Source organism: Oryctolagus cuniculus, chromosome 3 (genome assembly GCF_051225735.1).
Source record: "Oryctolagus cuniculus isolate XC-2025 breed Fujian yellow rabbit chromosome 3, ASM5122573v1, whole genome shotgun sequence".
Classification (NCBI taxonomy): Eukaryota; Metazoa; Chordata; class Mammalia; order Lagomorpha; family Leporidae; genus Oryctolagus; species Oryctolagus cuniculus.
The window spans coordinates 2,918,114-2,932,121 of NC_142869.1; the positions used below are offsets into that span (position 1 = coordinate 2,918,114).

Consider the following 14,008-nt stretch of genomic DNA (forward strand, 5'->3'; position numbering starts at 1 on the left):
CTCCTCCTCCCTCCTCCCTCCTCCCTCCTCCTTCCAGCCCCAGGGAGCCACGTCTGCTGGCTGCTCTGAGAATGAGTGCTCACACAGCCCGTGGGAGTGGGTCCGGGGCATCTGCGCTTGGTGACTGGCTAATTTCACTTCCAGTTTCATCCGTGTTGCAGCACACGAAGGATTTCTTCCTTCTTAGGCCTAACAACTGTTCCATTGTGTGTGCACAGCCCGGTTACCTGCTGATGGCCACGGCAGCCATTGCCGCCTCTTGGATATCAGGGATGATGCTGGCATCTCACCGAGGTCTTATTAGAGGAGACCGCTGGGCCGCGCGGTTTCTGAGGAACCTCTGTGTTACATGGAAGTCCCGCCATTTCTGGCGATCATGCCATCTTGGAGAGGAGAGAACTTCGCGTCTTCCTTTCTGAGTTGGAAGCATTTCGCTCCCATTTTCTTGCCCCAGCGAGTACGACGCCCGCTGCGGGGTTTACACACGGGCTCTTGGTTCTGTCGACGTGAGTTCCCTCTTCCTGGTTTGTTGACGGTTTTTTTTTAAATCATGAGAACCATCCTTGCATTGTAGAATAAATCCACTTGGTTATGGCATATAATTCTTTTGGTGTGGATTTTGCATCAATGTGCATTAGGGACTTGGGTCTGTAATGTCCTTTTCTTGTAATATCTTCATTGGGTTTGGGTTTCAAGGTAACGTTGGCCTCATGAAGTGAATGTGGAAGTGTTCCTGTCTCTTCACTGTTTTTGGAGGAGTTAAGAGAGGCTTAGTGTTAATTCTCTTCTAAACGCTTTGTAGAATTCGCCAGAGAAGCCACCTGGGCCTGAGCTTTTTTTTTAATTGGGAAGTTTTTGCTCAGTGAATCAGACTCCAAAGCAGTTATCCGTCTGCTCAGAGGTTTTATTTGTTTGTGACTCAGCTTGGTGGGATGCACCTTCCAGAAGTTTAGCCTTTCCCCTGCTAAGCCTCATTCCTTCCAGGGCTCGTGGAGTCTTGCCCGTCCTCCCAGCTTCTCAGTAGCAGGGATGTTAGACGAACCACTTCGCAAGCCTGGTTCTCTCTCCTTCTCCCTTGCATCCCTCGGGGAAGGGTAAAACCATCCTTAGGGCAGGGCTATCAAGCCAGCTGGTACTGAAAACAGTGCCGTACTTGAAAATCCGACCTGGACTTGAACCCGAGGGAGGTGCTTTCACTGGTATCGGATGCCTTTAGTTTGTCATTTACTTCAAGTTCTTGTTTTTAGCCTTTGCACCTTCACGATGAGATGTAAGTGATGATAACCAGATCTCCTCAGGTTAAATTTATTCCCGTTTCTTAAACCAAATGGAATCTCCCGCTTACTGTAGTCTATGTTACATAATTTCCAGTGAAATAGAACTTCCTGAAACGTGGGACGGGCACAAACGTGTTATTAACGTGCTACGAAGGCCCCTTGCCCAGGCCTCCTTGCAGAAGGAGGTGGGCCCCACATCCCTGCCTCCTCAGTGGCCACTGAGCAGTGTCGAGTTCCACTCTGCAAGGACATGGGTCCTACTTGCAGCTTACAGGCTCCCAGACCCAGGGACCTGAGGCCGGTGGAGTCGCACGCAGGTGGAGGTGCCCGTGGCCCGGGCTTTAGGGGGCAAGGGCTTAGCCGAGTCAACCCGGAAGTGAGCGGCTCTGGGTCCCCGAGTGTGCAGCTTGCTTCATGGGAAAGCCCTGGGTTTGGGTACAGAGCCCCAGACGTCCATGGGACCATCAGGAAAGCCCTGGGTTTGGGTACAGAGCCCCAGACGTCCATGGAACCATCAGGAAAGCCCTGGGTTTGGGTACAGAGCCCCAGACGTCCATGGAACCATCAGGAAAGCCCTGGGTTTGGGTACAGAGCCCCAGACGTCCATAGAGCCATCAGGAAAGCCCTGGGTTTGGGTACAGAGCCCCAGACGTCCATGGGACCATCAGGAAAGCCCTGGGTTTGGGTACAGAGCCCCAGACGTCCATGGGACCATCAGGAAAGCCCTGGGTTTGGGTACAGAGCCCCAGACATCCATGGGACCATCAGGAAAGCCCTGGGTTTGGGTACAGAGCCCCAGACGTCCATGGGACCATCAGGAAAGCCCTGGGTTTGGGTACAGAGCCCCAGACGTCCATGGAACCATCAGGAAAGCCCTGGGTTTGGGTACAGAGCCCCAGACGTCCATGGAACCATCAGGAAAGCCCTGGGTTTGGGTACAGAGCCGTGGACGTCCATGGGACCATCAGGAAAGCCCTGGGTTTGGGTACAGAGCCCCAGACGTCCATGGAACCATCAGGAAAGCCCTGGGTTTGGGTACAGAGCCCCAGACGTCCATGGAACCATCAGGAAAGCCCTGGGTTTGGGTACAGAGCCCCAGACATCCATGGGACCGTCAGGAAAGCCCTAGGTTTGGGTACAGAGTCGTGGACGTCCATGGAACCATCAGGAAAGCCCTGGGTTTGGGTACAGAGCCCCAGACGTCCATGGAGCCATCAGGAAAGCCCTGGGTTTGGGTACAGAGCCCCAGACGTCCATGGGACCATCAGGAAAGCCCTGGGTTTGGGTACAGAGCTGTGGACGTCCATGGAACCATCAGGAAAGTCCTGGGTTTGGGTACAGAGTCGTGGACGTCCATGGGACCATCAGGAAAGCCCTGGGTTTGGGTACAGAGCCCCGGACGTCCATGGAACCATCAGGAAAGCCCTGGGTTTGGGTACAGAGCCCCAGACGTCCATGGAACCATCAGGAAAGCCCTGGGTTTGGGTACAGAGCCGCGGACGTCCATGGAGCCATCAGGAAAGCCCTGGGTTTGGGTACAGAGCCCCAGACGTCCATGGGACCATCAGGAAAGCCCTGGGTTTGGGTACAGAGCCGCAGATGCCTTTGCTGCCTCCTCAGAGCTGCTGTGTGATGCTGTGTGCTGCTTCCGGCGAGCGGCTCGGTGACCCACGAACATCTTCGTTTTCCCCCTGGAACGTTTCACGGAATGAATGGTCCAGGGGATGCCCTTAGTGAATGCTGACGAACTCTGCCTTGTACGAGAGCGGTGGCTGGGGCTGAGTGGCTGTGCATCCCGCCCGGGGCCTTGAAGGGCTCACGGAAGTCCGCCACAGAGGGGCTGTCGCTGGGCTGTTAGACAAGAGGAGACCAGGGCTGGAGCCGGTATGCGCGTGCCCGAGGCAGGCTAGGGTTCGGTAACTCCCAGCACCCTGCCGTTCTCCGGCATCTCCGCTGCTTTTCTGATCCCCAGTAAGCTCAGGTTCACGGAACGCGACTGAGTTGTCGCAGACCGGACGGAGGTTGTCGCGGGAAGCGAGACTGCTTCTCCCCTGTCCGCTCCTCCTGCTGGCCGCCGGCGCGGCAGGGGCTGTCCAGCACTGCGGTGCCTCTTATCAGGTGTGAGCATGTGCTCCTCACTCTCTGAGCCCCAGTTTCTCCCCGGAAGCATGGCAATCAGTGTCGACCGAGAGGGACCTCGTGAACAGAAGTGAGGTGAACTGTGGCACAGGCACGCGGTCCGTGTTGCCCAGGGACGGTGGTTCTGAGCTGCCGATGTGGCCGAGGCCCTTCTTTCTCAGTACTGCTCCCCAAACTGTTGGCCAAGGAACCCCTAGTCGGGGCACCGCTCCCCAGCGTGGGTAGGAAGACTCACTGACACGAAGACCCACAGCTGGGACCAGCCGTGTGAGTCAAACGAGGGACCCTCCACTCAGGTGCTGATTCCAAGACGGCCAAAGCAGAGCCCATGTGCAAGACCCCTCTGTTCCCCTGGTTGTAGCCCAAGAAAAAGTCAAGGGGAAGTAGAGCCGTGCACCGCGGCAGGCATAGGAGAAAGGTGTCGTCCTGGGAAGGCAGAAAGGCCTGGTCTGGCTCTCTGGGGGGTAAGGCAGCCCCCAGCCCCGAGGCTGATCTCCGTGGCTTGGAGATGAGAGGGTGAGGATGCTGGCGTGGAAGCCTGAAGTAGGAAAAGGAGGTGCCGACAGACAAGTTTCCGAGGACACGGGCTGCTGAGGGCACGTGAACCGGGGCGTGGCTGGCTGGCAGTGCCGTCTGTAGCCACCTGCTGGTGCGCAGGGCGGGAGACTGTGCTACAGGTCTGCTAATGGATCTCTGTGGCTTGTTCCTTGTGAGGCTGGAGGTTGGTGTCAGGCAGGCTTGGACAGGCGCTGCTGATGTCCCTAAGAAAGGGCGAGGTTGCAGCAGCCTGCACTCGCCGGCATCTGGGCACAGCCCTGCTCTCCCTGAACAGGACTCTCCCCGGCGCAGACTGCAGCGCGTGGCCCCCGCCGGCCGCCCTCCGTGCCCGCCAGCGCCCTCGCTCCTGGCCCCTTTCCTTTCTGCCGCTTGCTCCAAGTTCCGCCTGCCTCGGTTGGGAGGGCAGAAGGCGTGGTCGTGCGGTTTGTAACTGGTCAAAGGAAGGCAGTCAGGAGAGCCCAAGATTCTTGTTTGTATGTGCAATCGAAACACCTTTCGTGAAAGGGAGAAGTCTTGTTGGTTCATGTGTACTTTGGTTACAGGTTGTGGAGCAACACGGTGCATGTCCGTTTAAGGAGGATGTAGCCTGTGTGCAGATGCCTGGCCAGGACAGTGAGGGGCTCCATGCTGGGCGGTCTGCCTCCTGCTGTGCACAGGAGGCCGGCCTCTTGGGTGCTATCATTTGCCCCCCTCTCTCTCTCTTAGTCCTCTCTCCCTCTTTCCCTATGTATGAGTATGGACGCAGATGTGTGTGTGTGTGTGTGTGTGTGTATCTATTTTTGTCCATCTATCATCACCTGTCATCGTCTGTCATCTGTCTATCCATCCATCATCTTTCTGTCCATGCATTCATCCATCTATCATCAATCTATCTATCAGCTGTTCATTTGTTGTTGGCCCAAGGAATGAATAAGGCTTCAAGTCCCCTTGGAAGTGCTCAGAGGACACTGACCACGTGGGGTTTCAAGGAATCTGCAGCACAAGACTCAAATGCTAATGGTGCCCCTCTGCCCCATTTTACCTTTCAGGTTCATATTTGGTGCTTAGACAAAGGCAAAATGAGGAAACATCGACATTTGCCCTTTGTAGCCTTGTGCGTCTTCCTCTCAGGCTTTTTGGCGACTCATGGCCAACAGCAGCAGCAAGCAGGTAAGACCCGAAACGTCCCTGGGTTTGTGGCAAGGAGTCTGCTCTTGGACTTGACCCTAGACATCTGGAGTCTGCTACAGAGCTTAGGCCTGCTCTTAGGAGACGCTAGCCCACCTGTTATCCCACAGTCATTGATGAAGAGCCACGGAGACTATCCAGAGAGAGTTGAGTCATCTTCCCTAAACCACGGCCTTGCCATCTGGAGTGTGAACCACGGTGGCTTGTTTCTGCACGGGGCACAGGCAGGAAGCTGTGTCTTAAGCATTTCACCCCTTGAGGGGCTTTTCTCTGCTTCTGCCATGGATGGGTTCCTGAGCACACAAAGTCAGGCCCAGACAGCTGCTGGGGGCAGAAGTGGCTCTCCCCCCACAGAGCCAAGGTCACCTTCTCTATAACCCTGGACACAGAAAGACGTTTTTCCTCTCGAACCATTGGGTCTATAGAAAAGCTGTTGCCCAAAGCTGTTTTTTAAGAGCCCCCAGTGAAGCCTACGGAGAGTTTCCCTGGACAGGTGAGAAGCTTGAAAAACGCTTCACCCAGTGCAAGCAGGGAGGGGGCACTTGGGGCTGGCTCTCCGGGCTGGACAGCGGGGCCTTGGTGGGGATTCTGCGGCCGGGCCAGGCCAGGCCTCACTTCAGTGGAGAAGGAATGAGGGTTGAGGCTTTAGGTCAGCACCAGGTAAGTAGAGGCCACGGCCCAGCCTGGCCTGCGGCTGCTGGAGAACACCTGTCCGTCCACTTGAGGGGGACTGAATTCCCCTGCCAATGGGCTACATGCTGACATCTACATGGATGTCTCTGGCTCTAGACACGTACAGTAACTAGCTAGAGGACCTTTCTTCGTGCCAAAAGTCTGGGAAGATGTGAATTTTCCCTTCTCTACCTAGACACAGGTTTCCCTCACTCAAAGAAGACATGTTTATTTTTTCATGGGAATTACCCCAAGCGCTGGGGGTTAGTGCAGGTAGAACCCCGGTGGTTTTCACGTCTCCTTGTTGTCTGGACCCCGCCCCGTGTCTGAAACTGAAGAACGAGTTTATAAGGCAATGGCTGCTTAGCTGTGACCAGACGTCCCTCTGGCTGGTCAGCTGGGTCTAGCTGGGGCTCAAACGGCCACAAAGACCCATGCTTGGGTTCCGAGGCACCCAGGATTGTCTTTTGCATCCCCTGCTGTGGTCACCGAGTGTGGAACTCGGCTGTGACTGGGCACCAGCCGCTGCCGAGCCCAGGCTCCAGGTCCCCGCCTCTCAGGTAAGTCAGCGCACCTGCCGCGTGGCGGCTGAGGTGCGGATGATTTAGCGACAGCGTAGTGGAAGCTGACTTTGCCTAGGAAGGTTTGCGCTGATAGGAAGCAGTCGCTTGAACTGTAGAAAAACCTAAACCAATGTCTTCTTTTAAAGATGTCAAAAATGGTGCCGCTGCCGATATAATATTTCTAGTGGATTCCTCTTGGAGCCTTGGAAAGGAGCGTTTCCCACTCGTTCGACAGTTCCTATATGATGTGATAGAATCCTTGGCGGTGGGGGACAGTGATTTCCATTTTGCTCTGGTCCAGCTCAACGGAAGCATACATACCGAGTTCCTGTTAAATACGTATCGTACTAGCCAAGAAGTGCTCTCTCACGTCTCCAACATGTCTTACCCCGGGGTGAGCAATGAGACCGGACAAGGATTAGCCTATCTAATACAGGAGCACCTCACCACGGCTGCCGGGAGCCGGGCTGCGGCCGGGGTCCCTCAGGTTATCGTAGTCTTAACCGCTGGACGCTCGGAGGACAGCCTTGCCCTGCCCTCAGCCGAACTTAAGTCTGCTGACGTTAATGTGTTTGCCATTGGAGTTGAGGATGCAGACGAAGGCGCGTTGAGAGAAATGGCCAGCGAGCCGCTCAGCACGCATGTTTTCAACCTAGAGAATCTCACCTCACTTCCTGACATAGTGGGGCGCCTGGTGTCCTGTGTGCACTCCTCCCTGAGTCCAGGAGGGGCCGGGGACACGGAAACTGTTAAAGACATCACAGGTAATGGCGATGTCGCCACGCTGCTCCCTGCCCTGCTGGTCTTTGGCAATGAGCTTGGGAAGTGCTGGCCTTAAAGCAACGCGAGGCTCAGAGGCAGCGGGGGTACCGGCAGGGGATGGCTGCTTGAAGGGGTAAAAACAAAGGTTTGCAATCGTCCCTCACCCTAGGCTCCATCTCACACAGAGCACTCCCCACGTCCTCGCTTGGAACAACTACCGGTTCACTTTGAGAGACTGTGTCTGGGTAGGAGCCCACTTCCCTCAGAGAAGAGGCGTTCCAGAAAGATCCCTCCCACCTGCTAAGGGAACGGGGGCTGGTGTCCTTTCGACAGAGCCCTGTGTCAGGTGGGGCTGAGGGCAGTGGGAGGCGTCCCCTCTGCATCTGGTGCAAGAGCAGAGAGCCCCTCTCCTGTGCTCTGTGGAGTTTGTGCCCAGGGACTGGTGGGTTAGAGCAGTCAGAAACCGTGGGTGTGACCCTGTCTGAATCTGTTTGGAACAAGTCGAGTCCTGGGGGGCACGTGACACACAGTTGGCGAAGGAGCCAGAACTGGAGGCCCTGGGTGTGGCATCTCACGTGGCTTCCATGCCGTTAGCCGTGGCTGTGTCCACAGAGACTTCCCATTCTGGTGTCCCCAGCAGGGCCACCTGCAAAGCTGATTCCGTGCGAGCTGATACCGCCGTGCCATTGCACAGCGACACGTGCGGAGCTAATTCCGCCAGCCAAGCCCATGAGCTCTCCTCTCAGTGCTGGGGCCTGGAGATCCACAGAGAAGGAATTTGACAAGAATTTCAGATTGTACTCGCAGCAACAGTTCAGACAGAGGCCGGGGCCCAGTGGAGGGCGGGGTGGAGGGACTGCCCTGGCTTAGAACACCAGTTCCTGCAGTTGTGACAGCGAGTCGCTCTGGGCAAAATGCTCCCAGATGTAGGGAGGAAGAGGGAGAGGAGAGACTGCCCCGGAGAGGAGGGACACGCGTCCTCCGAGGGGAGGCCCGGGCAGAGAGAGGGGCTGTGCGGTGGGGAGGGGGAGGTGCAGATAGCTCACGTCCGCCAGCCTCCGTCTTCTCACCAGAGTGCGTGGCGGGGAGGCGGGGTCCGGGGCTTGGAGGCATCGGGGTTATTTTTGAGCAGATGTTGCAGGGTGTGATGGGATCATGGGAGGTTCAGGAAGCAGCCGTGGGCCTGCAGTGACGCCCAGTGGTATCTGAGATCAGGAGCCGGGGGCTGTCCCCCCAGGGTGGACCCCCGGCTCCGTGGGCGTCTCAGGCGCAGAGGAGTCGCCTGGCTTGGAGCCTTCAGAGAGGGAAGCACAGTTCCCCTGGGAGGGACTGAGGCGTGAGAGGGTACAGTCCTGAGATGCCCCGCCCCGTGCTCCAGGCCGGGCACCGAGGGCCAGGCTCGGCAAAGAGCCGGAGGGCGAGAGGCAGGTGGGCTGCTGAGGGTGGCCCCGGGGGGCCGTGCTTCGGGGTGCAGAGGAGGCACTTCCCAGGGGAGGCTCATTTGTGCCTGCACGTGCAGGCGCCGAGGACAGAGGCCCCCGGGGATGGGGAAGCTGGAGGGCTGGGAGCCTTGTGCTCCGAGAGCCATGCAGACTTCAGAGGCTCTGAGCTGACCACGGGGCATGCAGTGTGGACGCAGACAGGACAGAATCAGAGGGAGCAGGGTGTGTGGGTGTCTCGCTCTTAAGCATTTGGAAGTGGTTACCCCCATGGGGCTGTGGAGAGGCAGGGGCCAGGTGACTCGCAGGGCCGGTCTCCGTTAGTCCTAGAAGCTGGATGGAGCCGGAAGAAGGAAGAGTTGAGGCTTTGGGGCATCAACCAAGCACGGTCATGGGCTGCGTGGGAGGGACGTAGGGGACAGCAGACTGAGCGGAAGAAAGCTCAGAGCCCCCCGGACCGTGCTGCGGCTCAGGGGCAGCTAAGGACACAGAACCAGACCTGGAGAGAGGACCACACGGCACCAGCAAGGAGCCCGCTGCGCTGGGCAGATCCTGGTTAGGAGAGGGGTTTCAGAGCTAACTAACCCAAGGCATTCCGGAAGGTTCACAACATGGTTCCCGCTGGTCCCCCGTGGCGTAAGCCTTGGGAGGCGTGGGAGTGCCCCCGCCCTTGCTGCGAGCCCACTTCCCCACAGGAAGCGTGAGAGGCAGTCTGGATCCCTTGTCTTCAACCCTGGGAAGTCTTCCCTCATTCCTTCCACTCGTGCCTCACCTCTGGCATCACGGGCAAGTACGGATCCCTCCAGATTACAGGAGGGGGAGGTGGGCACCCCCAAGAGCACCCCGAAGCAGAGCCTCGAGCTACCAGGCGATGGCACGAGGCCTGCGCTACCGAGGCCCTCTGTCCCAGAGGAGTCGTGGTCTGCACAGTTCCCTGATCCGTCACGTCTCCGTGCAAGGGAGCACACCAGAGACACGTGCGGAAACAGAGGCAGAGAGCCGTGGGGAGGGGACATCCCGTGGTGGGAGCTCCCGGAAAAGGGTGCACGAGTTCGCCTTTATGTTTAGCCGTTGTGCCAGTGAGCAAACACTGGGGTTACCATGGCAACAGTTACCCAAACCTACCCACGCAGATGACAAAACCTTTGTTTTTACGCCCAGAAAGCATCCCTGTCTTCTAGCGTCCCAGCCCCAGCAGCGCCAGGGTGGAGGATTCGTCCGTTTCTGTCGTCTTTTCTAATCAATGTTCCGCTGCCAGCCCTCCGGTTCCACGTCCCCCTGCATGTTCTACCCAGAGACGTCCCTGCTTACAGATTTGGGGCAAGGCAGGTGGGCAGGCGCTAGAGAGGTTGCTAAAAAGTTGGGGGCTTTCCTTCTCGCTCCCTGTCTAGCGGGCAGCGCCTCCTCTGGGAGGACATAGAACCAGACCTGGAGAGAGGACCACACGGCACCAGCAAGGGGCCCGCTGCGCTGGGCAGATCCTGGCTAGGAGAGGGGTTTCAGAGCTAACTAACCCAGAGTTTGCCTGATCACCAAGCAAGAGCACCTCACTCACAAAACGGTCACGGTCACGGCTACTGTGCATGAGCTCCATCCGACGGCTCAGTCCCTGGCGGTTGCACTTAGGTCACCCCGCTTCGGCCACCGAGAGCAGGACCCTGGTTCTGGAGTGAAAGCTGAGAGCAGTGAGCCTTTCAGAGCGAGCTTTCTCTGTAGAACAGAAGACCTGAGAAACCCGTGAGGCAGATGCGCAGTCTGCGCTGTGCATAGGAAGGAAGGGTGGGATCTCTTTTTTGGAAGGAAAGGAGAGCTAGGGGAGGCCTTGTGCCCCCAGCGTGTGCCCAGGAGAGCAGCCTCCCCAGGGCTGCCGAAGGAGCCTGCGATGTTCCCCTGGAGGCCGTGAAACTGTTCCATACAAAAGGTCTCAGGGAGATGCCCGAGCCAAAGGAGCAGAAACGCAGGCGACTTCGAAACCGAGCACTGTAGCTAGGAGGACAGCTCTCAGAGCTACCACTGGCCGCTGGTCTGCCTTGCTGTGCGCGAGCGCCCGTGGCTCCTGTGTCTCCCCGAGCCTCTGCTCTCCCGGATGCCCACGCATGCTCCTGTGTGTCCCGGTGTCGTGTGTGTAAGAGGACAATGTTGTTATTCAGTGATGACAAATTATCCAACGTTTTTATGGCCCGCTGCTGGAGGTGTTCGGCCACTTAGAGGAGGATGTGCAAGGACTTCCCCTTGGTTACATCACTCCAGATCGCAGCCAGCGAGGAGGTGAAGAAATGGGGAAGACGTGGCGTCACTTACGACGTGCCCTGCTGATCAGTTAACGCTTCTTGTGGATGTCTTGGCGTGCGGAGTGGCAAATCCTTTTATGTCTCTCCCAGAGTCCCCTCTGCAGTCTCGTATCCTGGCAGAGGAGCAGCTAATACCTTCAAGGCCTAAGAAAAAGCGTACCTTATTGGCTACTTTCGTGTGGCTGTGAGGAGCAACACGAGACCTTCACTGCTGTAGAAAATTCTCCCTCCTCACGAAATCGTGCAGGAAGCGCTGTGGCAGCAGCGTTTCCGGGGGACGCCTTGCCCTATGCCAGAACGATCTGCCCAGGGGGCGTCCGTGCACGGCAGGGCAGGGGCAGAGCGGCTCCAACTCTCGCGATCCCCAGAGAGAGCTCACCTTGGGACGTCATTTCCCCAGAGACAAATGCTTCGATTTTATAAGCCAAGATTTGTGCTCTTCTCCACAGTGAGAATAAAAACAGTGTCACTGGAACAAGGAAAAATTAAATTTAATATAAATTGTTCACTGGCATTAAAAGATCAGAACGAATGCTCTTACGTGTGATGTTACAGTTACACCCCAAATGTAGTTGTCCCCGAATCTGAACACCCACGCTCACATGAAGTCTCTCGCTGTCGTGAGCACAAACTTGTTATTAAAAACAGCTGCAAGAGTAAAGCTGCTTTTTCCCGGGGTTAAATTTGTCTGATTTAGATGCCCTAGATGAGGCTGCCCTGCTCCGGACACTTTCTGACCATGATTCCTCGCTCGCTGCGTGTCTGTAACTCATGGCAGGTTGATTGTCGCAGGTCGGGCAGGGCTGACTAGATGCTCCGGTCCCGCTGGGTAATCCTTTAGGGTGTCATAAAAATGCAGTTGGATAATGATGTCATGGCTGGTTCCATATCACTCTGCTTAATATTGTTCTGCATTGCGTGACTGGATACAGAGGCAACGGTGCCCAGCCCTGCACCTGCGTTTGAGTTCTGCACACATTCACCAAAACATTTTAAAAACTGAAATCTTAAATGTACTTTGAGCTGTGATTCACAGAGGTGCAAGGATTCAGCCATTTTTGTGTTTCGAGAAAAAAAAAAGAAGAGTTTTGCTGAAGGAGTCAAAACACCTTAGGATGATGAGTCAAAAATCTGTGAGTCTGAGACTCTGTTTTGTGGCCGTGGATTGGCAGGAAAAGTGCTTGAGGAAGCAGGAGAAATGGCCGGCCTTTGGAGGCTGTCCTGGATTTCTGTTCATGGACTCCTCTGTTTTCTCTGTAGCTTTGGGAATGCACAATTCCTTGCAACCGCATTGCCCTCCAAATTTAGCGGAAACTTGCAGACAAGGCACTCCAGCTCTCTCCCCGGGGAATTCAGTTGCAAAGACGGGGCAGACTGGCCCGGCTGCTTGCCCCTTGCTTTTACAGCGTGGCTTCTGAGAAGCTGCCTCGTATCCATTCAGAATGCAGAACCCCAGTCACCAGTGTTTCATTTGTCTGTATTTCGTGTTTCCTATCGGTTCCCTAAGAAACACGTCAGAACTCTGAATGACGCATGTGTCACCCGTCCTAACGCTTTCACATTTTTTGCATTTCTTTCTTTTAAAGCACAAGACTCCGCTGATGTTATTTTCCTAATTGATGGATCAGACCACACCGGAAGTGCCCATTTCGCAGTCATTCGCGACTTCCTTGTTAATGTCCTTGAGAGACTGTCGGTCGGAGCTCAGCAGATCCGAGTGGGGGTGGTCCAGTATAGCGAGGAGCCCAGAACCATGTTCTCCTTGGACACCTACTCCTCCAAGGCCCAGGTTCTGGACGCGGTGAAAGCCCTCGGGTTCGCTGGTGGGGAGTTGGCCAACCTCGGCCTGGCCCTCGAGTTCGTGGTGGAGAAGCACTTCACCCGGGCCGGGGGCAGCCGCGTGGAGGAGGGGGTTCCCCAGGTGCTGGTCCTCATAAGTGGTGGGCCGTCCAGTGACGAGATCCGCGACGGGGCGCTCGCCCTGAAGCAGGCTAGCGTGTTCTCGTTCGGCCTCGGCGCCCAGGCCGCCCCCCGGGCAGAGCTCCAGCACATAGCTACCGATGACAACCTGGTGTTTACGGTCCCGGAGTTCCGTAGCTTGGGGGACCTCCAGGACCAGTTACTGCCCTACATTGTGGGCGTGGCCCAAAGGCACATTGTCTTGCAACCGCCAACCATTGTCACGCAAGGTACGTATGTTCTTCTCGCCATCCGTGTGTGGGAGGGGGGAGGCGGTGTGTGGCTTTGGCGGCGGTGAGGTGGGTGCCCGAGTGGCTCGCCTCTGGAGGACCTGTAAGTACACGCGCTCAGGCCTTGTGGGACGAGCTGACTCCTGGATGTGGTGCTGAGCGTCTGACGGAACGGAAGACCCACCAGTGAGTCGGGGGCTCCTACACAGAGCGTGAGTGGCTGAGAGAGGGTGTTCAGGACGCGTGCCGCAGACCTCTGAGGGATTACTAAGCACCACTCTAGTGTAAGTTTCTAACCCCAAAACGGCAAGTGCGGGCCCCCGCAGTCCGGGGAAAGGCCTCCAGGCCGTGGCGCTGAGCTCTGGCGGTCGGCGCGCTCGTGGCCGGAGCCTCTTCGTCCAGGCCCCGGGGTGCTGGGGCACTGAGGGGTGCACTTCTGAAGGTAAGACGCCCAGACGAGTCGGCCGACGGTGTGCTCACCGGTGCTTCCTTGTGCTTGTCCTGCTCAGTCCATTACTTTGAGCGACAAGGTCAGGCTAGACACTCACGGGGAGGGTCTGGGCCACACGGTCAACGGGAGTCTCCTGAGAAACCTGAAAGCTACCAAGTCACGTATGGGACACTCATTCAGCAGGCACGGGAGAGGGTGTGGGCAGTGGGGACACGGATCTCCTCTCCTGAGGAACCATTTTCTGGACCACCAGTTACTCCCAGGTGCTGTGCGTGTCAGGAGGTGGCCAGGCCAGTAGGGAGCTGTTGGGTGAATGTGGGACGCGATGACCTCACTGGCCTCCAGAAACGCCCAGCTCACCCCCTAGTGTTGGCTGCACCCCGCGCCCTCTAACAAGATTTGCGCTAAAACGGAAGACTGCTTCATTGTCCCAAGTAGACTATGGGCTCCGTGCGAATTGGCAAAGAAATGCTGAGTCGTAGAAGGCTCTGGCCGTCTGC

At 56.9% G+C, this 14,008-nt stretch overlaps 1 protein-coding gene across 6 annotated transcripts in view; it reads left to right on the forward strand.

The window, feature by feature from the left end:
- COL6A3 (collagen type VI alpha 3 chain) overlaps nucleotides 1-14,008 on the forward strand; it is an 89,237-nt gene that overhangs the window by 11,937 nt on the left and 63,292 nt on the right. For 2 of the 6 annotated variants that reach the window (XM_089328863.1, XM_089328864.1), the window contains exons 1-2: nucleotides 6,492-7,140; nucleotides 12,455-13,057. In XM_089328863.1, the coding sequence (XP_089184989.1) occupies nucleotides 6,507-7,140; nucleotides 12,455-13,057 (1,237 nt within the window). In that variant the 5' untranslated portion in view covers nucleotides 6,492-6,506. Of the gene's footprint in view, nucleotides 1-5,002; nucleotides 5,124-6,491; nucleotides 7,141-12,454; nucleotides 13,058-14,008 lie in introns of those variants that run through there. The other 4 variants (XM_089328867.1, XM_089328868.1, XM_089328865.1 and 1 more) reach the window with 3 other exon arrangements.